The 27,055-nt window shown below is 37.1% G+C and overlaps 1 protein-coding gene across 2 annotated transcripts; it reads left to right on the top strand.

Moving 5' to 3' along the window:
- The first annotated feature begins 9,297 nt into the window (after window positions 1–9,297).
- On the top strand, window positions 9,298–23,004 carry LOC105032214 (uncharacterized exonuclease domain-containing protein At3g15140). 2 transcript variants are annotated; one of them, XM_010906591.4, is made up of 6 exons: window positions 9,300–9,583; window positions 12,071–12,273; window positions 16,703–16,783; window positions 20,480–20,605; window positions 22,102–22,225; window positions 22,412–23,004. In XM_010906591.4, the coding sequence occupies exons 1-6, from the start codon at window positions 9,353–9,355 to the stop codon at window positions 22,610–22,612; spliced, it is 966 nt and encodes a 321-aa protein (XP_010904893.2). In that variant the 5' UTR covers window positions 9,300–9,352; the 3' UTR covers window positions 22,613–23,004. The 2 variants fall into 2 exon arrangements, with proteins under 2 accessions (XP_010904894.2, XP_010904893.2); XM_010906592.4 differs by lacking the exon at window positions 16,703–16,783 and having other exon boundaries at window positions 9,298–9,583.
- The last annotated feature ends 4,051 nt before the right edge of the window (window positions 23,005–27,055 follow it).

The following is a 27,055-nucleotide window of genomic DNA, read 5'->3' on the forward strand; positions in this document are numbered from 1 at the left end:
AGAATGAATATCATAATACTGTTTTCGCAGTCATAATTTATGATGGTGTACTTCACATTGGATTTTTAATATCGCAAGTGGTGCATAAAAATTTTTTATTTATAAAATTTTAAATAGTAGGAAAACAGACCTTCGAATTCGATACTGCAAATCCAATAGAAGAATGGGGCCAAAAAAGCCTGGTTATAATTTGTCAAGCACTTTAATGCGCCGGGTTCCGATGATGAAGCCATGAAATGGGACGACCGATGCATGCATGTGCATTGATATGCAGCCATAAATTGCTTTGAGAGGAAGCAGACAATTAAGCAGAAGCCATGAAAATGGAAGCGGATAAAATGACACCAGTTAGGGCATTTGGACACCTTACACATGTCCATCCAAGGGCCACAAATTTACATTTGTATAGGATATGCGTGGGTGCAGTTAGGAGACGCCCTTAAAAATATATGTCCACTAGCATGGAACTAGTTATTTGTCATGTCCAAGCCAAGACATCATGTGAACCAATAATCTGTCGGTGAGGCTAAAATCAAAAGACATCCAATCCCGAGAACGTATTAATTCCATTCTGTTCCGAGAACAAGAAAGGGAAGGAAAAAAGAAAAAGTCAATTTTGAAACGGATGAGACTTAAAATATCCACGAATGTGGTGGCATTATTTTGATTGACTTGTAAAAAGTAGAGAGGAAAAAGGTAGTTTCTGAAAAGCGAAGAAAGAGACTCCTATTTAGGTCTTATTTGGTTAAGTTTGTAGGGCACCAAAAAATACTTTCTATCTCCTATAAAGCATTTCAAAATGATATAATGATATTTGATAAATAATCGAGAAGCAGTTTTGATTTTATTAGAAAGTTAGAGAGGTCTATTTGAAAAAAATTATATTTTAAAATTTTCTTCAAAAATACTTTCAGATTAATGTCTGAAAATTATTTTAATTTAAATAAATTTTTTAATGACATAAATATCCACTAACAAATTTCATAATCATATCATTTTATATTATCATACTTTACATAATATAACATAATAATAAATTAATATTATGCTATATTATAAATATATAATATAATCTATTATCATATTATTAAAATATAATTTGATATAATAATATTTATTAATAATATAATATTATTATAATATATTATATTTTAATTTATTATTAGATTAGATTATAATCCTATATTATATTACATCATAATTATAATTATATATATTATATTATATTATTGTATTATAATATATGATAATAATATTTTAAAATATAATAATATTTATGTTATAGACATATTATATAATATTATTATATTATAATAAAATAATATAATTATATTATAATAGTATAATATAATATATCATTTTATATTATAATTTATTATTATATTAGATTATAACTATTATATTATATTATATTATATATTATATTATAATTATAATTATATTATATTATATTACAATATTATGTTATATTATATAATAATAATATTATATAGTATAATAATATTTTAATATATAATATAATATCATTCTCTACTATATAATACTATATAATATATTTTACTGCCATTTTATTATACTAAAAATATTTTTTATTTTAGTTATCAAACATATATTAAAGTTTCAAAATACTTTATAAATATGGTTACCAAACAGTAAATAGTTTTTTGTAAAAATTCTACCTTCAAAAGTTCTACTTCTTAAAAGCTCTATTTTTAAAAGTTCTAAAAATTCTACTACCAACAGCAATCCCAAATAGGACCTTAGTTAGAGTTTTAAGAGGAAAGAGTGAAAAATGCTCTTTTCATGAAAAATTATTTTTCATATTTCATGAAAAATAGAAATCAATAAGCGACGTAGATTTTGACACTTCCCATGAGTTAGAAAGTAATGATATTTTTTTTATCCAAAATATCCTTTTTAAATTTATGACTAAAATTTTACAAAATATCATGAATGGTTAGGATGAAATACTGAATAGTAATAATATAATATAATATTAATATTATAATATTTTTATTAATATTTTATATAATATTTATATTAATATAATATAATATATTTATTAATATATTAATAAATTTATTATATTAGAATATTAATATTATATTAACATAATATAATATATATTAATATTATATTATTATAATAAATTATTATGATCTAATATTATATAATAATATATTAATATTATTTTTATATTAATATAAATATATTATTGTTATTTATATAGAGTATAAAAGCAAAATGTATGATCTTTTATCTATTAAAGATATAATATATATTCTATATAGTGTTTTCAAAAAAATAGATACTCAACTAAATATAAGCTATTCTTTAATAAGTCACTTATCCATGATCAATTAAATATATCAAAATTTTATTTTCAACAACTAATTTTATAAAAAGTAAAGTTACTTTCTGAGAATAAAAATTTTCTCGTGAATCATATGAATCTTTAAGTTTTACGATCGGTTGAAAAAAAAAAAATTTCTCCATCACCCTATCCCATTAATGAGTGGACTACTTTTGACCCACGACATCCCCACATTAGTCTTGACCCTGTGCATGTGTTTCATGTAACGGGTAATGCTATAATATTCAACAACTTCTATAAGGAGCCTTTAAAAATATGTTAGTGCCTTGTAATCATCATATCAGGGCCATGAGTACATATGACCCCATATGTAAAATATGGAGTATGGATTTCAAGTTGTGGCTCAATTTAGCCAAGTGAGGATGAATAGTTAGAGACTTAAGCTCGATTTGGTTCAAAATACTTGTACTCGATATTTAACTCGAGATCAATCGACTTTAATATCCAAATCCTTAGTTGATTTGAGCAAAAAATTTAAAAAATACTCAATATCAATTTGATTCGATTCAAATATCGAGAAAATCATACTTGAGCTTGAATTCGAGCCTTGGTTATAATTTAAAAAAATATGATTAAAATAATATATAATATTATATTATATTTTAAAATATTGAGTTGGTAATATTATATGTATGTATGTATATATATATTTGATTAGGCTCGTAAATTTTGAGTTAAGTATTCTGCTACTTGAGCTTGGTAATAATTGAGTTAAGTCGAGGTTGCACTCGAGTTGTACTTGTGAGTTGCTCGACTCATTTACACCCTATAATCTCAAGCTAAGCTAATGTATTTGTTGGTGCAGAATTCCGTCGATGTCAGAGAAGCTGGAGTCGAGGGGATCACGACCGCCGTCGGGACCTGCAAAAAAAGTCTAAATCGGAGTTGGGGGTGCTCTGGCAAGACCCTTTGATGCTCAAGTCAGTACTCTGCTTCAACAGAAATGGAGCACTCGAATGAAATTTTAGCAGAGTTTAGAGATAGCGCTTAGAGCTTAAGAGCTTGAGAAAGCTTGAAAAAACTTCATAAAACCTGAGAAAGCTTCAGAAAAACTCTTAAGCTCTAAGCGCTATCTCTAAACTCTACTAAAATCCTATTCGAATGCTCCATTTCTGTTGAAGTAGAGTACTGACTTGAGCATCCGAGGGTCTTGCCGGAGCACCTCCAACTCCGATTTAGACTTTCTTGTAGGTCCCGGCGGCGGCCGTGATCCCCTCGACTCCAGCTTCTCCGGCATCGGCAGAATTCTGCACTAACATAATTGGCACTAGAGGAAGGGCCTGTGTCTTCGCAGGACCCTTGTTCTTAAAGGAGTACTCAACAGGACTGTCTCCGGTCATCTTCTTCGACATCTTCTTCTTCTCCGGCCAGATCCCAACCTGATGCCTCCCTGAAAGGCATCCACCAGACGATCTACGGCCTCCATGGCCAGATCTCAGCAAGATCCGCCGGCTCCAACCTCGTCTCCAATTTTTCAGACTCCTCCTCCGGCAACGACAGTCGGCATGAAGCAGTTCGACCTGCTGGTTCAGCAAGTCAGGGGCCTATCGAAGTAGTGCAGGCTATGCAGCAGCAGTAGCAGCAACCACAGGCATCTGTGCGGCTGTAAAGAGCATTGTCAGAGTTCCAGAAGCCGACGATCGGGCGGCCCACTTGGGCCAGTCGCCCTATATCCTCCGGAAAGGGGAAGCCGAGGGTGGAGAGCTCTCTGTCTGATCACGATTCCATCCCCGGAGGATCTCTACCTCTGTTCTACCAGAAGACCCTCGAGATTCGCGATCGAGAGGATCTCCTGGATCAAAGGTTTCAAGAGATGAACCGATGGATCGAAGAGCTCCGCCATGCTCCCCTTGCTTACGATGAGGATATCTGTACTGATCCTCCTTTTTCTCAAAGGATTATGCAGGAACCGATCCTATCGAACTTCAAGCTCCCCCAATTTGAGAGCTACAACGAGATCTCAGATCCGATTGACCACCTGGAGGCCTTCCGAACAATGATGCTGCTCTATGGTGCACCAGATACCATCTTGTGCCGAGCTTTCCCATCTACCTTGAAGGAAGCAGCAAAAAATTGATACTCGGCACTGAAGTTGGGTACTATCTTCTTCTTTGATTAAATGAGCCACCAGTTTTGTGGCTCATTTTGTCAGCAGCCGACGTCTCCAGAGAGGCTCGAAGTCCCTCATCAACATCAAGCAAAAGGAGGGAGAATCCATCCGAACTTATGTCAACCATTTTAATGCCGCTGCATTGGAGGTCCGGAACTTGGACCAATCAGTTGCAATGACCGTCCTGAAGAGCAATCTTCAGAAGAATGATCTTCTATTTTTTCTGAAAAAAAAATATCCCAAGGACTTCACTGATTTGCTGGCTCGGGCCGAAGGATATGCCCGAGCAGAGGAAGACTTCAAGCTGAAGGACGAGGAGGCCGCGAAGAAGCGGCAGGCGGGTGACTCTGACAAGCCCGCAGCTGAAAAAAGGTCGAGTGAAGCTCGACCACGTTCTCGAACTCCCTCCGGATACAAGCATGTCCAAACTCTTCCTCGAGCTCGTAGGCAGAGAAGTCCAGACCGCAGAGTTCGGTGGAGCTCTCCTCTAGGAAGATTCCACAGCTACGCCCCTCTCAATGCTTCAAAAACTCAAGTACTGATGGAGATCAGGGAGCATCTGTCAAGACCGAAAAAGATGCGCACACACCCCAGGAAGTGCAACCCTAATAAGTTCTGCCTCTATCATCGTGACCACGGCCACAACACGGAGGAGAACCTCATCCTAACATGAGCAAAGTCGAAGATCCGGTTATTAAGAGACCGGATGGGGAGAGAGGCCCTCGCAACGGTCCTTATGCGCCCCCACAGCCATGTTAGGAATAGGAGGAGAACCTCGTCTTAACATGAGCAAAGTCGAAGATCCAGTTATTAAGAGACCGGATGGGGGGAGAGGTCCTCGCAACGGCCCTTATGCGCCCCCACAACTATGTTAGGAACAGGAGGAGAACCTCGTCCTAACATGAGCAAAGTCAAAGATCCGGTTATTAAAAGATCGGATTGGGGGAGAGGCCCTCGCAACGGTCTTTATGTGCCCCTACAGCCCTGTTAGGAACAGAAAGAAAATCTCGTCCTAACATGAGCTGAAATTGATTGTGTCAGGAACAAGAGGAGAACCTCATCCTGACACAAATGAAGACCTAATCGTTTAAGATCGGATGAGAGGAAAAGCCTCCTCAATGGCTCCTCTACATCCCTACAACCCCGTTAGGAGCAGAGAGAAAACCCTCGCCCAAACATAAAAAAATAGAATTAGAGAAAAAGAAAAAGCGACGAGCTACGCCAGAGATGAGAGAAAAAATGAACTACATCTAAGACATAAGGGACCTCATCTCAACGAGGAAGAAAACTCTTATAAAAAATCCTCAGTCTCTAAGGGGGAACCCAACACCAGCAAGAGAAAATAGACTTTCTCAAAGTAACGAGAAGTTCGAACCCCAAGCTCGAACACCGAAAAAAAGTATCAAATTCGAATGGCCTCGAAAAGACCTTCGGTTATGAATAAAAAGGGAGAATCAATGCGGCGATGATCAGGAACTTTCAAACAATGTCGACATCAAATAAGACAAAAGATAAGAGAAGCTCGGTAAACGATAACTCAGAGCAAGAATGGACAAGGTAATGAAAATTTTTTTTTCATTTCATTAGTAAAGAGAGCATTACAAAAGCCTTTGAAGGCCAAAAACAAAACAACAAGAAAAGAAAAAGAACTCATGGAACAAAAGGTAAAAGAAGCTCTAAGAAAGCTCGGCTTCTTCTGACTTCAAACTCTCGGTTTCAGCCATTATCAGAGATTGCTTTAAGTTCTCAACTTCTTCTTCCAGTTCTTTCTATCTTAGTAGCATCTCCCGATACATTTGGTGAAATCGTCGGCTTTCGTCCTCCGATTCCCGAAGTCTCTTCCTCAGAACTTCAGACTCCGCTTCTGCATCCTTGACCGCCTGCTGTTCATAGGTCAGCTGAATTTTCAGCCGCTGCAGTTCAGCCTTCTCCTTCCCAAGGGCTACGAACAGTTCTTCCATGATCCCCCTCAAAGATCGAAGCTCGTCGGAGTCTTGAACTGAAACGGTCTGTGCTCTTTCGGACAACTGCTTCTGAAGACGAGCAACCTCGTCGGTCGCTGTCTTGAGCCTCCTTCTGTAGTTGTCTATTTGTCCGCACCAGCCGACTCGACAAGTGTTGTAATTCGTCTCAGTGTCCTGTAGCTGCTTTTTGAGGTCGGAGAATTTCTTCAACCAATCCCGATCGTAATCAGCCTGAGTTGGAAGCCGGGACGAGCTCCCTTCCAATTGGCCGATCTTCTCCCATGCGGCCGCCAACTCGACCTTGAAGGAGCTGATCTTGGAGGCCTGAGTCCAAGATCGATCGCTGGTGCATTTCTGAAGTTCCTCAAGCTCCTTCTCGAAGTTGGCCTTCTTCCGGCTGTAGTCCATGAAGTCCTTTCTGTGGAGGTTTCGAAGGCGAGTAACCTTCACAGTGGCTTCCGAATGGCTCTTTCTTAGCCTGTGAAGTTCATCATCCATCTTCTTTGATTTCTTCGTTAGGTGATGAACTTTTCTTCTCAGATCCCGAATCATAAACTTCAAAGAAATCTCCTGCAGTAGGGGAAGAGCTTCGGCAGGGCACTGTTGTCGGAAAACAAGAGCGTCATAATACAAATCATTGCAAGAAAAAAAAAGAAAAAGAAAGTAGAAGAAGAAAAAAGAGCTCTCTGTAAAGAAGAATTCGATTTCATCGATTGAATAATTCTTAAGTACAAGAAAAAAAAAGTTGTAACAAAGAAAAAATATAAAATTAGAGGTCTCGGACCTCTGGAGCAGAAGTGGAGGAGCTCGGCGCCCCCTTTCTCTAGTGTCAATTTCGTTGGTATAAAATTCCACCGATGTCGGAGAAGCTGAAGTCGAGAGGATCACGACCACCGCCGGGACCTGCAAGGAAAGTCTAAACCGGAGTTGGGGGTGCTTCGGTAAGACCCTCCGATGCTCAAGTCAGTACTCTGCTTCAACAGAAATAGAGCACTCGAATGGGATTTTAGCAGAGTTTAGAGATAGTGCTTAGAGCTTAAGAGTTTTTCTGAAGCTTTCTCAGATTTTCTGAAGTTTTTTCAAGCTTTCTCAAGCTCTCGAAAAGCTCTTAAGCTCTAAGCGCTATCTCTAAACTTTGCTAAAATCTCATTCGAGTGCTTCATTTCTGTTGAAGCAGAGTACTGACTTGAGCATCAGAAGATCTTATCGGAGCACCTCCAACTCCGGTTTAGACTTTTCTTGCAGGTCCCGACGGCAGCCGTGATCCCCTCGACCCCAGCTTCTCCGGTATCGATAGAATTCTGCACCAATAGTGTTAAATCTTGTAATTTGGACCTCAAACTGAGCTAGTGAAATACAATCTTGCAATCATGGATGCACATATAGGTGATTAAATAAAATTACAAAGATACCTCTTTAAGTTTGATCGGGCCATTTGTACTTAAATCCTAAAAGTTTAAAACTATCAATTAGCCACCAAAACTTTAAATTTATTGCAACATGGCTCGACTATCTATTTGGATTTTAACACCATTAATGAAGTTAAAAAAAAAAAATCTTTGATTCTGAGAGGTTATCCTTTATTATCCATCCACTTATATGATCTCAAAGTACTCCATCCAATTCACCTTTATAGATCTTAACTCAATCTTTTACTGTAAATTCATCAGCATGAGTCTCAAAAGTGCTTTTGCCTTAATTATCCATCTACATGCATAGATCTCAAAGAGCTTCGTGTGTGATTCATCACCTGCATAGATCTCAAAGTACTCTATCCTCTATCATCTATTTATCCATATAAATCTCAAAGTACTCCATCCTCTATACTCCATTCATTTACATCAATCTTGAATTATTTTATCATCTATCATTCATCTGTTTGCATGGATCTTAATGTGCTTCATCCTTCATTATTTATCTGGATGAATAATCTCAAAGCACTCTATTTTTTATTATTTATAGGCCTACATAGATCTCAAAGCATTTGGTCCTATATTATTTATCTTCCTATATGGATCTCAAGGTATTCCATCCTTTATCCATTTATTTGCCTATGTAGATTTTGGAGCATTCCATCATTTATCATCCATTCGCTTGCACAAATCCCAAAGTAATCTATCCACAGTCATCCATCCATTAACCTGTATAAATCTCAAAGCACTCTATTCTCCATCATCCATTCACATGCATAAATCTCAAAACGCTCCATCTACTACCATTTATTTGTCTATCGACACCTCAAAGCACTCCATCATTTCTCATTCATCTATTTATATAGATCCCAAAACACTCTCTTCTATATCATTTTATCCATCAAAACAAGAGCCCCTACCAAGTGGGAAGGATAGTTCGAAATTTTACAAAACATTAGTCATGATGTGATTTTTTGCTATATTGCAATGAATTTAAAATTTTGATTGCTAATTGATATTTTTAAATTTTTAGATCTAAATATAAATATTCCAACTTGGATGGATATCTATTGCAATCTTTTCTATTTAACGTTTCATATAATTATGTCAGCCCCATACCATATGTACAATTAACAAGGTCTGCAATGCTAATATGCCGAATCTTCGGATTGGGTGTACCGACAGTATACTAACATGACACCTATATGGTATCTAATACCGAAAAGATGACTTTTATCTTTTCTAAAACATATTCCTTATTTATTTTTCAACACGAGATTTGTAGGTCCGTTCCCTCGACTTACCTCCATATTGCTGATTTTATGTGAACATTGCATCTTAGGAATAGTTGAACGAGGGACCCGTATGTCCGAGGCTGTTCTGATGTTATGCGAATCTTGCACCTCCACGATATACTCTTCAAATATAAGTTGAAGTCGGCGATGTGTTTTTAGGGGTGGGGGGGTGGGGGGTCCGAATCCGTGTTGTCGGAATGGCCTTTGCTAGGGCTTTTGTACCCTTCCCTCCCTCATCCTCCTCGCGTCCCTCTCTTCTCTTCCTCACAATCTCCCACCTCTCTGTCCCCTTCCAATCCATCCGTAATCTCACCGTCTCGGCTTCCTCCTCGGCCCTAAATTCGTCTGCTTCCATGGAAATGGAAGCTCCAAAGACCCATCGATGGAGACCTATGTGTCTTTACTACACGCAGGGTAGATGCATCAAGGTACGATTGTGGATCTTGGAACCTGTTTCAATTCCCTAAATTTATTTCCTGTTTTATTTTTCCTTCTCTTTCTGTGGTTCTTTTTCGTTCTTTTAGCTTTGTGATGTTTAAATTAAGAAAAAAAAATTATTTGTCAGTCTCCTGTTAAAGGTGCATGATTTTTCTGTTTTTTGTGATAATTTCTGCAAACAATGTTATTAGTGCATTGGGCAGATTGTCCTATCGTCAGTGATAAAACGATTCAAGAATTTTGATTTTCTTGGAATCTTGATTTACCATGGTCATGGTTGTTTACATGAAGCAAGTTCCCTGTCATTTTTTGTAAGAGTGATGTACATAATTCGACCAACTTTTGTGGAATTAAATCAACAAAACAGAAAACGAGCTCATGTGGAATTGAAGGCAGCACATGGTATGGTACCTTAAGAGATGTTGTATTTGTGGGCATCAAGGAACAAAGGTGTACTTGAAATGGTATAGGAAGCTGTGATAAATGTTAGAGAATCAGCAATGGTGAGACTAGTGTATTTCTTATTGATGTTACTAGTGTTAAATGGGGCGTTAGGTTTAGAATTTAATTTGGAAATTTCCCCATCTTGGGATACAATTATAGGTGGTAGTTTAAGGACTAAATTAGCATGGGATTCAGTTCCTTTTAAGTATATAATGTATGATTATCGGGTGTTTCAGTGATGTAATTTTATTATTTTTGTTTAGCTATATAAGTCATTGTGATTCAGTTATAGGTTTCTTGGGGTTTTTAAGTCATAATGGAATTTGGAGGGGAAAGGGCGTCCCAAGATGGTGGGGAAGATTTGTATAATTTCTGTTCTCATTTTATTGTCTTCTCCCTTCCTTCAAATGCAACATGGATTGCATGCTTAATTCAGTCTCTTTGGGCTTGGAGAGCCGTCCTTATTTTTGATCAAAGTCTTGATACAAACCCTTCATCCATTATTTTTTGTGGATTTGATCCCAAAATCACATAATGACCACTTCAGAATTCAATTATCAAGATCATACATATCTCATGACTTGTTATTGCTAAGCTTGCTGAACTTGCTGCTAATATTAAACAGAGTTGCCATGGTGACAGCAAGTTAAAATTATCAAAGAAAGGCCAATAGCAAATAAAACTTTATCAACTTATGTAATGCTTTCTAAATTTTAGTCAAAAATGAGTCTAAGATTTTTTTTATGTTATTATAAATTGACACAGAGTTCATTAATGATACTAGAGATTGAGTTAATACCAGATTTCTATTGGGGGAAAAACTTGGAGGATGGATGTCTGAAATCAATAAATATAGATGTAGACTTCAGTTTAAATTTTAGAAGGATAAATTCTATAATTTAATATGATATTTTATATCCAGCAACAGTGATATAGAGGCATAAAAAATATAAAAGAAAGAAAACTTAGCGGATGAAGTGGAGGATTTCTTCTTGGCTTATGCAGTTCAAAATGTTCAGCAATAAAAACGATCCAAGAGCACAAGATGTAAATGGCTGCTCCAGTTATTAGGAAGTACCTAGCAGTAACGATAATTGCTGACCTTACAGCTTTGCTTCAGTGTCTTTGTATCTACCAACTTGGGCAGTTGGAAAGATATTATATGTGCCATTGAGGTTCTTGCTGGTGGTAACTTACTAAAAGCCCTTCATAGCTTGGCGTAACTTTACTCTTGTTCTTATAATGACCTTGTAGAAGATATTATGAGTGCTACTGAGGTTCTTGTTATTGGTAACTTCTAGTTAGATGGTGACTGTTGAAAGCCCTTAATAGCTTGGTATGACTTTACTCTTTTTTCTTAGAATGACCTTGCTCTGAAGAATGCTGGCCTGCTTCTTTAGGAAGTGAGATGTAGTGTGGCCACTTATCGAGAGGAGGAGAAGGTTTTGTGTGAGCTTGTCAGGGAGGATTACAGATGCCTTGGTGGGAAATGGTCTTCCAACTTCCGAAGGAAAGTTCTTATTTATAGGTTATGGTGTATGACAAACCAGTGTACCTACTAATTGGTTTTGTAAATTAAGTTTGTAAGATATGACAATCTGATATTAGAAATATTTCATGTTATTACAATCGATTTGCATCTATTATTATTATTATAGTAAAGTTGGAATCAGTGCTTTCAGAGGAGTATGACATTTTAATTGCCAATGTATGCTTGTTCAGGAAACTGCAAGAATGAAAAGACTTCTTTGTTATTTATGAACAGATAACTCTATTCTAGATGCCTTTTTTATTTTGAAAAAAAGCATATAACTAATGTGAAATAATGAACATTAGCATGAATTATCAAACTTTTCTCAAACTGACATTCAACTCATTTCTGTAATACCATGGTTCAGTTCATTATCTTTTGTTTCATAATTTGGTATCCTTAACCATGGATTGGAAATAAAAGTAGTTGAATGTGGCAGTATGATACAAGAAATGCAATAAATACTATCACAATAAATGACCTTTTTTTTTTTGGTTTGCAGATGGATGATGCTACACACCTTGAGAAGTTCAATCACAATTATTCAGCAGACCTGAAAGTGAATGCCACTTGCCTGAATAGATTGAGGCCTCAAGATCTAGATTACCTGTTGGTTCTTGATCTGGAGGGAAAAGTTGAGATTCTTGAATTTCCTGTTCTGATGATTGATGCCAAGACTATGGAATTCATTGATGCATTCCATAGGTAGAATTTCTTCTGGGAATGCTATATGAGTGTGAGACCAACTAACTGTTGATTTTTAATTTTTTATAATATGCATTTTGCCATATTATCTGTAAAAAAAAAAAAAAAATCAGTTTTGCTTCATTTCAACTTTATTTTGTTTAAGATTTCTCTGCTAGCACTTTGTTAATGGTCAGGGACTAATTTCCATGCTAATAATATTTCGTGTGACCTCTGTTAGGCTTATTATATTATGTCCGATTGGGCCTTTTATTCAACAATTATCCAATAAACCTGCATGAGAGGATTAAGTTAAATCAGTGCAATCAGTCTCTGCTGTCTTCTGGAGACCATTTCAAAAGTATAGACTAATTTAGCATAATTTGAACACAATTCAATGTTATCCTTTTATGATGCAAAATGATGTGCTAGAAAATGATCATAATAATGTGTTCAGAGGATTCCATACAGCCTGTTATTAGAGGTACTCAACAAAGACGTAAACCACATCAGCTTGCAATATAGGAGCTTGCCTGGACAGCTATTACAGACTCGAGCAATGCTAATTGGACTTCAGAATGAATGCTTATGGAAGAATAAAACTTATAACCCAAATGCCATTTTGGCTATCTGTCAGATTGTCACTTAGCCTCCAGTTAGGACCTGACAAGACAGAACTGACAAGCATGGCCCTCTCAAGCCATTATGAAAAAGAGATTGACATGTTTGTTGAGTTTCATGTGGAGCCACATGTTTTGGAGTACAGCAAGCTCATTGCTATTTACTGCTGATATATCAAGTATCACTGAGCACTGGAATATTTAGTTCCCTATTTCAAAAGCAGATGAGGTTCACAGTTAACAAATTATGAGCACTGCAGATGTGTGAACTGATTCTAGTAAGTGGAAATCAAATTTGTTGCATTGTTTCAGACAACAGACATCCATATAAGCATTATAATCTCTAATCTATTAACTCACATTGCCACCCTCTAGAAGCACATTCCACTGTGTCAAAATAAATTGAAGGAAAAACATAGCAGTAGCTTTTCCTTTTCCTTAAGGCTTGTTGTAGTTAGAGATGGAGAATAACACAAATAGCATGAGCTCAGAAGAAATTGTGATGTTCAAGGTATGTGATACAGTTGATCAATGTTTCTCAACTAGCTTTTGTGTCTTCCTTGATACCTCAATTTTGTTCACCCCTTTTTGGTAATTTTGAGTCCCAAAGGCAATTCCATTTAGCCACTAAAAGAAATTGCAGAGATATCCTAGAGAACCAGGTTTTTGAAATCTCGAGAAGGGGACTTGGTGGCAACCAAATTTTTGGGACTTCTGCAAAGTCTTACCTGGCTGACAAGCTGATCATGTATAGTTAGTTTCTCTTAGAGTGATAACTAATGGTAATTAGCTTCTGAAAACGTTTATGTTTCTTACTTCCCTTATGATTGCATTAATCTGCCAATCCAGAGGCAAGGCAAAGCTTGATAGAGGTCATTGCCATTACAAAAGGTTATTTGGCATCATGTGATTAGCTAACGAGCTAGATACTATATTAATTGGTAGACTCCTAACTAAATACCAACCAATCTGTCAGAAAATTGTTTTAAGAATGAACAGAGCACTTGAATAGATGGTCAATTCTTGTCCCTCTTGTTTCAGTTGTTCTCACTTTCCTTTGCATACAACAATGCTTTTGGTATCTTCTATGCAAACCCCCAATCTATGGTACATTATGAGTTTGTGGAGGCATGTCATAGACATCAGCCGCCTATTCAAGCAACAGGTAAGCCACCAGATCTTTCTTAACCTTCCCTTTTTCTCCATCTTCTCTCTTCCTCTTCCAACCCGATAAACTGCATCAAACTGAACCAAATTTTTAGGGCTAGTTTGAATAGGTTTTCATATTAGGCTAGTTTGGTTTTCATGCGCACCCCTCCCCCTTTGGATGAGGTCTTCGTTCTCGTCCTTCACTGGCAGCACTCCTCAGTGTCATGACTATGATCTTGATGGAACCTGCGATACTTATTTCGCTTCCGCTTGTTGGGGTTGATTTTCAGCTTTTCAGGTCATCACACGTACACCCAGTTTTTGATGTACCTGTCAAATCCCGAGGTGGACTCCTAGTTTGTCTGGAGGTCCGTTCTTCATGCCTTGGCTTCCTCTTCGGATTCTCCTTGGGCCTCCTGTTGTTGCTACCCTTGCACTTCTTTGCAGCTCGGTCTTTGTTCGCTTCCTTCCAAGTTGACATCGCCTTTTTGGCATTAATATATTTTTCAGCTTGCACCAGCAACTCAGATAGATCTTTGGGTGGCCACTTTGAAAGTAAGAAACTGAAGCATGAGTTCTTCAGCCCATTCATTATTGCTGCCACAACCACAGTATGGTACAAATCATGTTTCTCCAAGGTCTTAGCATTAAAGTGATTAATGTATTGTTGGAGGAACCTGTCTTGCTTTTGCTTGATAGTCACCAACCTCACTGAGGTCCTTTTGTATCTCCTGTTGCTGATGAAATTATTGACGAATTGCTGATTGAGCCGATCAAAAGAGTTAATGAAGCTAGATCGAAGACCCGAATACCATCACCGAGCTGCTTTCCTAAGAGTGGCTAGGGAGGCTTGGCACATGGTCATGTCTAAAGCATCGTGCTGCAGCATGAGAGCTTTAAAACTCTCCATTTGATTTAGAAGATCCGAGGTGCCATCATATTGTTCGAACTACAGCATTTTGAACCTCAGAAGTAGGAGCTCTGTAATGATCTCCTTGATGAAGGGGGTTTGTTGGCGAGCTCTAGGTCTTCGGATGGTCTTGTCCCCTTCCCCTTCATGTTCTGCATCATAGCTTCGATTATTTTTTGTCCATCTCCTTGATTATCCAATTGAGGTTGGCCTCTTCCGTGGAAGTCTTCATAGGTCAGCTTGATAAAGACTCCCTAGGACTTGAGCCAATCTCCGAACGGGTCACAACTCGACTATGCGACCAGATTCCTACCAAGCTTCTCAGATAAGGTTGGTTGCTGTTCTGCACTGGTTGATCTGGCTGGTTCTATGAGTTGGGTTGAGGATTGGTATCCATGGAAGCAGATTGTGAATTATTATCATCAGGGCCTGTACTTGCTGAATGAGCAGATTAAATTGCTCGGTAGATATAGTAGTTGTAGGCTGAGGATCTAGGATATAAGAATCACATGACTCAGGCTAGTTATCCTATTGGGCTTGCCTGTTGCTGTCCTCAGCATGGTTGTTACTTCTCAACTCGATCTTTTCCAATTTTCTCTCTTATGTTCCTAAAGACGGCACTAGTCTGTTGCTGCCAGAATCTGATTCGATGTTTTGAAAAGCATCGATGAATCTGCACGGGAGGAAGAAGTGATGATCTGCACAGAAAGAAGACAAAAGGTTACTGGAGCCGATCCTTCTGGTTCCTAAGTCAGAGATAGGGCTTTGAGGAACAATAAATTGAAAGAAAAACTGAAAAAAAGTATTGTGTATGTTTATGATGTGTATCTGGTACCTTGAGTCTTTTTTTTTTTTTTTAATTTTTATAGATGAGGAGTCCTTGTCCCATTGGTCCTGGATCTAGAGTGTAGAGTCAAGTGGAGGGCTAACTCATCGGCTTTCCTTATCTAGATCAGCTTAGGAATACGAGTCCAAGTGAAACAGGTTTCTCTCGGTGCCACATGTCAACTCATGATTGGTAGTCATGTTTGGGCCACATATACTTATTTAGTTATCCTATTTTTAAAATTTAAAAAGGCTTCAAATGATTTCCAGATATTCCTGAGACATTGTCCAAGTGCTTGTAGGAGGCAGGGTTGGATACTTTCCCATTACCTCTAAGGAGGAGGGTTTTATCTTATTTTTCCTTTATTTTTTTGATGAATATTGACCTTTTATTATTAGTTGCAAAATTTGGGTTTGTGATGCCAATGCTTACAGTTCTATTGATTTGAATGATGATGAAATTATGGAGGCTATGAACATTAATGCCATTGTATAAGGTATAGATTATGTATATGTTATTTATTACTCACTATGCTTTGTAGATGCTTTTTGACATACATATAAAACATATATGTTTATTCATTGTGGTATTCTAGCCATGTCATATCCAACTCTTTTAAGATTTGTTGTATCGACATGTTCGTGTCTTAACATGTTCTTCATAGACCCACCCAAACAAATAGGATGTATGCATTGTTGATGCTTTTATTTTTTACCGGACATGCTTCAAATTTGTTTAAGCTTCTTGCTACCGTAGCTACAATAATCATCATGTCTTATATCATTTAATGAAGGTTGGGTATATTCTTGAATTATTACATAAATATGAATTTTGTTTTAGGCTCCCTTTTCATGTTATGTTTGACCATGGCTTAATACACTTAAACAAAATGGTTTTGTTGATATTATAATAAGTTCTTTATCTGCTACACAATTCTTTGCATAGGTTTGTAAGGCCAAGCTTAATGAGTAAGCAGAAAATTATGGAATATATTGAAGGAAAATATGGAAGATTTGGAGTTGACCGGTATGTTTAAACATTGTTATAATCATTATAATCTATAGTTTTGGTCTATCATGCACGAAGTACCTGTTGGTTCTCTTTATCTGTATTTTTGTGAATACTTGACATCTTATTCATTTGTATGCAACTTGTTAATGTTCAAACAATACGTGCATTTCATATATTATAAATCTGACATGTTTTCACATACTTTTAAAACCTTTTGAGGTTTAACATCTTGCATATATAACTAGGAGAATGTTATTATATTTTTTGGTTATTTGCTAGTTGTATTTGTAATTATGAACTTTGGATGATACCGAACAGTTATTATCAGAATAGGCCAGCTATGTTTTGGTTTGGTGGGTCAAAACAACTAAACATTTTGGAGAAGTGTTTCATTCGACTATTACCTCCCTCTTAGGTATGTTTCACCATCAAAAAGAATTGCATAAAAACATGACTTAAAATGTTTTGACTCTTACTGAATTCTCATTTTTTGCTTCCTTTTGTGGCATATCATTAATATCCACTCATGAGTTTCAACCATAGATCATTCCTCCATGTAATCAACTATGGTAATGCTTTTAAATTTGTTTTACCTTCTTCGTTTCATTTATTAACTCCAACTTTTTGAGTGTTTTTTGGCCAGACTATGGAATGCACATCTTTGTTATTTGTGGACACTTCTGCTAAGTTAAAAAGGATTAAGATAATTGATATGTTAGGATGAACTTATTTGTTGATCATCATCATGGTTTCAGATCTGAAATCTCGTCATTAGATTCTTGTTAGTTCTTTTACATGGAATGTTTTGCATCCTTTTAGTGGGATTTTAGCCATGGATGCACGATTCTTTTTACTTCACATGTTTGAGATTCTACCTAGGTGCAAAGTGTTTGGCCTACAAGTTGGGAAAGCACTTATTTTCCATTTTCCACATTGGAATTATGTCCTTGGCCTTTATTATGTTTTCTTAACAAATTTTTCAATTCTATTCTAGTCAACCAAATGTGCTGTAGCCCTGAGCATTGCTCCAACCATAACTTAATTGAAACAATTTATAACCACTGGGGGGTACCATAAGACATTCTTTGTAGCTTCTCGCGATAATTATTTTGAGACCTATTGTGTTCTTCTGTTGGAAAACCACCTCTATCAGTCACGTTAGCGTAGATATTGGAGCAGATCAATACTTATGGAACAGATCTGGAAGCAAGATGAAGATGGGTAACCACTTTAATCCTTATTAGGTGTTGTACAAAATGCTAGTCATATGAGTACAATGACCAACCTCCGTTTTATCTCTGAACAGATTTCAAGTGTCTATAATGATTAGTTCTCCCTTTCTAAACACAAATCATCCAGTTGGATTTCCTGCAAGGAACATTCCTTGTCTAACCCGAAAGGTCAATATGTGAAGGTGCCTGGTACCTTATATGAGAGGGTGCAAGTAGAAATATCCATGAAATATCTCTCATAAATTATCTAAAATGTCATATAGTTGATCATTGTTCATAGACCAAAGGTAACCAAGTCCTTTCCATTTTTCTTATTTTTGTTCATCAGGCAGACAAATATTTAATATTATTGCATTCTATAATTAGAACTTATTTGTGCCTTGTGACTCCTTTCCCTCCTTTCTTGCCTAATTCTGTCATTTTGTGCCTCTTACCACTGATTGAATCATAAGCGATCATCTGTTGCTTCATTCTGTGCCTGTCAGGATCAAATGCCTCTTCTAAGCTCATATGAGGATACTCCATTTGGTAATGAGTTTATGGGTACACTTTTTTTGTTGTTTGTCCTGTATACACTAGATGATTTCTTTACCATCCATGTAAAATTCTTTCTAAAATGTAATGGATAGTTTCATCAAATTCATTTTTCTCTGCTTGGTGAAAGAGTATCATCAGCAAAATGCTAGGTATGTGTGCATGCATGTGCCTGGACACCCAAACAAACACACCAGATTTTGAAGCCTGTCCAAAATTAGCAAGCAGGTATTCTGGCTCTATGTGACATTAACGAAATGCATCAATTCTAAGACAGACAGCAAGTGAAGTAAATATTCCCCTTGTCATAGGCTCCTGTTAAATAAATTCACTTTAAGACGTGCAATTCACGAGTGCTGTGCTTTCAAAGAGCTAATGCAAATCCCAGTCCATCTTTCTCCAAAGTCTCTGCATTTCAAAATCTCCAATGAGATAACACTGTCATGTATCTTTTCAAATTCCGTCATCGGTCCTACTCCTAAAGAATTTGTCTTTTTGCTCCAACTAAGAGTTTGTTGGAATGGGTTATGCAGCCAGTAGACCGATTAAAAGCAGTCCAAGAATTGTCCAAAAGTTCTGTAATTTGAGATTTCCATCTATTAATGAGGACCTTGGTGATGATCTAAATTCACAATTTAGCAAATTTATTGGTAAAGATCTCTGATATTTGCAGCTTGTTCCTTAATTTGAGCCAAATCTATCGTACTGTAATGGAACTTGTTGATCCTTGTTATTCCTTCATAAGAATCCTTAAAAAACTCAAACAGATCAAACTTCTGAAAGAAGACATGGGAAAGCCATCCAGCTAGGTTTCTTATTTGCTCCTTGTTCGAAAACTACAATCTTTGTCTCCCCCATTTACAAAGGCTAGACAATTTAACCACGCAAAAATCATACCATTCTCTTAGCTTAATTTCTGTCTAGAATCTCTTCTCCTCATTTACAGAGAGGTTGCCCTGGGAGGCGGTGATATATTCTCTAGATTCTTCTGTCTCGGTCATCTGTCAATCTTGATAGTTCAACTGGTGACTATATGAAACATTTGATGAAGATGAAAGACATGCTCACCTCATGCATATATTTCTAAGAACAATGGAAGAACCAATCGAATTAATCCTATAGTAGTTTCATTCTCATGAGATTCTTTTTCTTGTAATCTCATTATCATTTGTTTGCCTCTTTATTTGTTGTGAATTAAAAGTCATTTACCTTGTCTATAAGTTATAATAGCATGTTTGGTAAGATTGGTAATCTATGATCCAACCTGAGATAAGCAGGTTTGTATTTGGCATAAACACATTTGGTTATAACAGGTTGATCCAACTTAACCCACTTATTAAATGGGTCCGGTTAAGGTTTAGAGATTGAACCTATGTTACCTGTTCCAGCCCATTTAATAATTGGATCAGGGCAACATGATTACAACTCGACTTGCTTAACACCCATTGAAACCATTTAAACTTTTTAAGACATGTTTAATCTGTCCAAGACCTGTTTAACATGCTAACAAAGGACCTGACCTGATCCAATTCCAACCTATTTGTGAAAGGGGTCATGCATGTCAGATTGGGCTTGGTGTTGGATTTCTGAGCTGTTTGATAAACAGTTTGGTTCGGGTTCATATTTTCTCTAATACCTATGTTTAAATCCAACGAGACTGACCCATTTTCACTCTTGATGTTCAGTAATTTAATAATTCATAATGCTGCTTCTTAGGTAGAAACCACCGGATATCCCCCATATTTAATCCAGAGCTGTCCTAACCTTATCAACTATTCAGTAATAAATTACCATGCAGTTAGTCCTGGTAGCTATATTAGAAAATACTTCTTTTTCTCTCATTGCTTTCTGTGTATGTTCTAAATAGTATAGATGAATTATCCAAGATGATTCTGAAACCAATAAAAAAAATATTCGGTTATCACTTTGCTTATTTGTTTTTCAGAATATGGCATGATACTGCAATCCCATTTAAAGATGTTCTCCAGGAGTTTGAGGTATGGATGACTAATCATCACTTATGGGAAAAGGATCAAGGAGGATCACTTCACCGTGCAGCATTTGTGACCTGGTTGGTTAATTAGTGCTAGAAACTGCAAATCTGCCTGCATACACCTTTTCATTTTTATCTTTATCTACCTCTTTTTTTTGGTGGGATTATAAATTCATGTGCTGCAAATATTAGTTTGCACTTAGTTCTTTCATTTATTTGTTAGATCTGTGGTATCCAAGCATCTTTTGGATGACATAATATCAAAAACTCTAAATGTCACAAATTGTCTGAGGCACCAATTTTGTCATTTTGACCAAAGCAAAGGGTCATTTTGGTTGCCTTGAATGCTTTGTGTGTTGACTTTTTAATTTCATTTGGAGCACATGGTAAATGGTGCATTTGTACTGTTTTAGGGGCATATGACCTTTTTCAACCAACTCTCATAATTTTTCTTTCATAGGGTCAGTGCAAATGCTTAATATTGTTTCGGTATTTGGTTTCAGGCATATAATTTGCTTGCTGTAGAATTCTCTAATTCTGTTTGCTATGTTACAAGTGCATCTACTATTCCTATTGGTTGTTCTTGCAGGTTGTTCTAGCAGTTTATTTTTTTAGTGATCTAGAATTTGTAGTCTGTGCACTGAAAATGAGAAGTTTTTCTCATTTGTTATACAGAAAAAAAAGTGTGAGGTCCAAGTCTTGGGATGCAGATATAAATAACAGAAAAAAAAGAGATTCATTCGAGAATTTTTTTGTTAAAATCTGAGATTATTTGAAGAACATTTTCCAAGGTGAAGAATTTTTTCATTAGGCTGGTGAAAATAAAAACCATCATGTGCACTAGCCTTTTTTTTGAAATGAAATTAAATGCTATATTGTAATGATCTTGAGAGTATGGTCTTAATTTAATCTTTTAATGGTTGTGCACATATGCCTTTTTATAGTTGGTAGGCTACATTTGACTTTTCAAAGTCCAACAACATCCATCATTATGATGATTGGTGCTGCCAAATAAATGTTTTCTAAGATCAGTCACAGACCCAAAAAAACCTACAGTGATAGCTTTAAGGATTTATGTGAAAAGGCTTCAAGAATGATTGCGGTAGTGTAGGTCCGAAATGGCTTTATGTAGTAGGTAGAGAAAATGTAACTCTTGCTGAAAGGCATGCCATTTTACAATAGATGACTAAACTCCTCCCTTAAATTATTCAGTTGATTTATCCATTCAAACAGGAGAGAAGGCTGTAATAGCAGGTGACAATTTTTCCCTTTCCTGTTTAGTGTTTCGGTGGAACATTTTCCTTAATGGAACTTATTGCAACCAGAGGGAATGCTGTACTATGAAAGTAGAATGTCTAGCCTTTCCATTCTTAAGCTACATAAGACAGATTCAACATGTGTAGCCATTCGAATTGTGGAATATGTTTGAGCATATATGCTTCTAGTTATGTCTAATATGGCAATATGAGGATCACCCATGCTCCATTTTTACCTGTGTATAATGTCATTTTTCAAGAGCAACTTCTTGCACACTGATCATTGATATAGGCATGTTTTCACTCTTTTGATGACAGTGGGAATTGGGATTTGAAGACAATGATCCCTAAGCAGTGCAAAATTTCAAAGATAAAGATGCCTCTCTATTTCATGGAGTGGATTAATCTCAAGGACATTTATCTCAATTTTTACAAGAGGACGGTAAACTTTGTTGATAGATCTGTCTACAGCCATAATAGTTTTGTTCTTTTCTCTAGGGGCTGCAAGAATCCAAATTCAAATATTTAGTGAGTTAGGAAATGGTTCCCAAGGCACTGGATATTGCATCAATTAATTCTATACATGCAACCTGGATTGATGACTTTGTTCCATCTTCATTTGTGTCAGGCAACAGGAATGATGACAATGATGAGGCAACTTGAGATCCCAGTGTGGGGAAGTCATCATCTTGGCATCGATGATGCTAAGAATATAGCAAGAGTTCTTCAGCATATGCTCGCTGATGGTGTGGTCCTGCAGATTACTGCAAGGAGGAGCACGGCATCTCCTGATGAGGTGAATTTTTTTTTCGGTAATCGAATCAGATGATGCTTGGCAGGGTTTTGAACTTATGACGAGCATGATGGAAGCACAAGAGTCTCATACATGGACCCTGAGGGAAAACAAGTTTAGAAGATCTGATAGAAATTCTGCAGTTGTAGGCCTAGTTTTAGGCCCTCTTATCTACTGCTGTCAATCCCATGTGATGAACTCATCACCAAGGAGATTGAGGAACCCGGTTCTACTTGCTCCTGTTGCAGCCTCTACTTGCACTTTCGCCACTGAGCACAAGGAATTAGATGCTGGCATCGGAAGAGTGATCTAGGTTGCAAAATGGAATGAAAGGATGCCATTCCTATAAATGTCTCTGTAGGTTTGATATACATAGTTCTGTATCAATATCCTAAAGCAATACAGAAAGAGATGCGTTTTACAACTCAGCTTCAAGCAGTTTGCACAGATATATTTTACTTTGTGATATGACCTGTGATTAATAATACATGGTGGCAAACTAATAATATTTTCATGGAACATCCAAACTACTTTATAAGTCTTTTTTGAGAGAACAGAGAACGGAGGAAGTAAGATGCTTCCACCTCAGTTTAAAATTACGTGATATAATAGAATAATATATATAAAAAAAAGGAAGCACTCATGTGGACGCGCTCCCACCAGTTTTCAAGGAAACGCCATTGGCTCACGGCAAAATACCAGCCCTTAGATTACATAAGACTTGTTTAAAGAACCCAAACAAGTATGCCCGTGGGTATAGGAACTCAGCAACAGTATTTTGCTTGTTGCTATTTCGTTTGTAATATTTTCAGCGGTGTCCAAGGCCGCCCGCATTGAAACTTTCTTGCTACACTAGGTCACAGCGTTACATCCATGCTTATGTAAAAGTCGAGAAGCGAGCTTGCCTTAATGAAGTCTTCCTTGCTAATGACAGAGGTCCAGCCATCAAATAGAAAAGCTGCTTGCTTAGCTACTTCTCTAGCTGCTTGAGCTTCAAATCTAAAAATGCTGTTTTTTCTTTCTTTCCAAAGAACCCAGCATCCAATACCAGCCAGACAATCCAATACGTGGGTCATCTTGATGTTGGAATTCTTTGTTCTTCATTCCATCCAGAAATCTTGGTAGTGGGTCAACCAGCAGAAAATTTTTATCTTCTCTGGGATAAGCAGCTTCCAAACTATCATTCCAAAATAGGAGACAACCCCTCCATGAATAAGAAAATGATAGCATTTTCCTACAGAGAATAAGGAAGAGGAGCCCTAGATCCATAACTACTATCTTCACTATTAGTTAGTCTCACCTTGTGAAGCATAGAAGATGAAACTTGAAACTCAATATAAGCCACAGAGCTCATTAGAGACCTAAAATTTTCATCCCATCTTCTTTGAGACATGAATGATGCTACACGAGCCTGCTGATCATTGGCTAAAATAAATAAGTTGGAAAAGTGCACCTGTAAGGAAACTCCTTCTATCTAGATGTCCCATCAGAAAAAAGTTTGCTTGCCGTTGCCAACTATAGGGGAGGAGACTTGCTGAAACAAAGCAAATACCTTTAGAACACCTTTCCAAAATGATGAAGCGATCTTCTTCATAGAAGACGAAGGTTGTGATGTGGGTTTTTGAGAATAGTATATCATTTGAATTAATCTTCGCTATGGCTTCTGTTGTTCTGAGAAATATTTTTTCCACTACTTTAGAAGAAAAGACTGGTTCAGAATGCTAAGATTAGATAATCCCAACCCATCTAGCTTTTCGGGGCGACAAATCTGGCTCCAACTGACAAAATATTTCACTTTGCTACGTTTGGTTTGGTCCACCCAAAGGATTGCATATTCTGTTGATCTTCTGGATAACCATTGTTGAAATTTGGAGCATAGGCATCCAAAAAATAGGAACTGTTTGGAGTGTTGCATTCACTAATGTCAGCCGTCCTACAGAGGATCATTTTCTTCCACCCACCAAACTTTTTTAATAATATTTCAAGTAGAAAGTTTCATGCTCTTTGGTTGAGAACCGAATGATTGGAAGATGAGCAACTTTGCAGCCCAATACTGTTGCTAAACCTTCAGTTTGTTCGTCGCTAATATTCAATCCTATTAGCTGCGACTTGTAAAAATTACTCTTTACATCTGTGAGCAACTCATATGCATACAAGATATACTTCAGCACATTAAGGTGACTACTTTTGGCATTGCAGAAAATTAGAGTATCATCTACGAATTGGAGACATTGAAGATGACCAGTGATGTCCAAGATTCCTAAACCAGAGATGAGCCCTTTATTTCTAGCGGTCCTCAAAATTCGATTTAGTGTATCTGCCCCAAGAATAAAGAGCATGAGCGACAGAGAGTTGCCTTGCTTGAGGCCTCTCTTGTTACAAAACCATCTGTCAAGTAAGTTGTTGATAATAATGGATGATCTAGTTGTGTGTAGGAGAGATGAAATCCATTCAATCCATTTTTGGTTGAAGTCTCTTTTCTCTGGAAGGGTGAAGAGAAAATCCTATGATATACTATCAAAAGCCTTCTCAAAGTTGATTTTGCATAAAACACTAGACAATTTGCTCCTTTTATTATAAGTGATGATTTCAGATGTCATTATGAAACTATCAAAAATCATCCTATCTTTAACAAATGTCGATTGAGAATCTGATACTAAAAGGCCAATAACTTACTTCAGTCGAATGGACAACACCTTGGAAATGATCTTAATGACATTATTTTCAAGGCTAATCGGGCGATAGTCTCTAACAGTTGCAGTTTCCACTTTCTTTAATATCAAGACAATGTAAGTGTAATCTAATTTCGCTAAATCAGTTGAATAGTCATGAAAGTCCTTGAAAACTTTGAGAAGCTCAGGTTTAATGGTATCCCAATACTTATGGTAGAATGAAATCGCAAAGCCTTCTGGCCCTGGGGATTTATCCTTTGCGAAGCTAATTACCACATCTTTTATCTCATCTTCCATGAAAGGTCGAGTCAGCATGCTTAAGTCTGAAAGTTCATCCAAAAATAAATGACCCCAATCTATATCCAGCAAACTCTCAGCACTGTAACACAACATAAAGAAAAAGTGAGAATAAAAGATGCGCTCTATACCCTCCTGACTGTTAATAATCTGATCTCCATTTTCTATTTCGCGAATCATATTTTTTCTTTGTCTGTTGCTAGCACTGATGTAAAAAAATCGTGTATTACGATCCCCTTCATGAATCCATTGATTTCTCGATCTCTACTTCCATAAAATTTCCTCCCTCAACAGCAAGGTGACCATTTGGGCTTTGAGACTGGCTCTCTCCTCACACTCCTCTGTAGAAAGGCCTTTTTGCTCCTCTAAAATATCTAGATTGTCAATTCTAGAGCACACTTCCTTCTTTTGCACTATAATATTGCCAACATTCTCTCGACTTCATACAGTGAGTTTAGTTCTTAAGAAACGAAATTTTTACACTAAGCTTATTGCACCATCTCTTGAGCCCGGAGCCTCAACCCACCATTGCGGTACCAAATTGTCAAAACCTTGATATGTGAACCAGATATTTTCAAATCTGAATGGCTTGCACCTTGTCTTATATGGTTGTGGTTGGGGCTTAAGAGAGAACACATCGAGATGTGATCTAAAGTTACTCTTACTAGAGTGGATAGTGAGGATGTAGGAAATTGACCATGCCACTCCAGAGATATAAAGCATCTATCCAACCTAGCAAGAGTGGCATTTTCTCTAAGGTTTGACCATGTAAATCTTCTGTTAGCCAAACTCAACTCGACCAAAGCAAGAGCATTAACAAAGCTGTTGAACTCGGGTGCAGCTGTGCCGCTACATTTTGCACCGGACCATTCGTGAGAGAATCTTATAGCATAGAAGTCTCCTACTAGAGACCAGGGCCCGGGGATAAATGATCTCGGGATTTTGAGCTCCTCAAAGAATGCGCAACGAGTCTTCCTATCATGCAGGCCATAGACATTTGTCACCATCCATTTCTGCTCATAATTCTTAAGGGAGAATTCTATGCTAATGGAGAATTTGCCTTTATGAAAAGGCTTTCTCTCAACTTCAGTTTTGTTCCAAGCTATTAATAAACCACCTGATGATCCAGAGGCATCCAAGGTATTCCAGAGGCAAACTACTTTATAAGTCAATCTGTGACCCTGGTAAAACATCAGATCGGTAATTTTCTTTGGAAGCTTGGGCTTCCCTCATTGGAAGTCTTATGAGAGGAGGTCATCACAGTGAGCTTAAGCAGTTCACCTCCATCTCTACTTCTTTTGGATAACCAGGCTCCTGGCTGGTCAAAAGGGAGTGGATGAAGTCGTGAGGCGGGCCCTCGGGGATACTGAAATCTTAGCAGTCCTCGGATCATGGAATTTGCTCCGGATCGAGCCCTGGTGGTGGAGGTAGAGCGTTTGAGCGGAATCTCCAGGATTGGTAAAGAAGACCACCAGACTGGAATGGTTGGAGCCCGATTGACTCGGGTCAT

Source organism: Elaeis guineensis, chromosome 7 (assembly GCF_000442705.2).
Source record: "Elaeis guineensis isolate ETL-2024a chromosome 7, EG11, whole genome shotgun sequence".
NCBI classification, from domain to species: Eukaryota; Viridiplantae; Streptophyta; class Magnoliopsida; order Arecales; family Arecaceae; genus Elaeis; species Elaeis guineensis.

Excerpts from the sequence above, each read along its gene's own strand:
- LOC105032214 (XM_010906591.4), top strand. The coding sequence starts at position 9,353 with ATGGCCTTTGCTAGGGCTTTTGTACCCTTCCCTCCCTCATCCTCCTCG. Across the intron at positions 9,584-12,070 it reads CGCAGGGTAGATGCATCAAG|ATGGATGATGCTACACACCT; the intron begins GTACGATTGTGG and ends TTTGGTTTGCAG. Across the intron at positions 20,606-22,101 it reads CGTGCAGCATTTGTGACCTG|TGGGAATTGGGATTTGAAGA; the intron begins GTTGGTTAATTA and ends TTTTGATGACAG.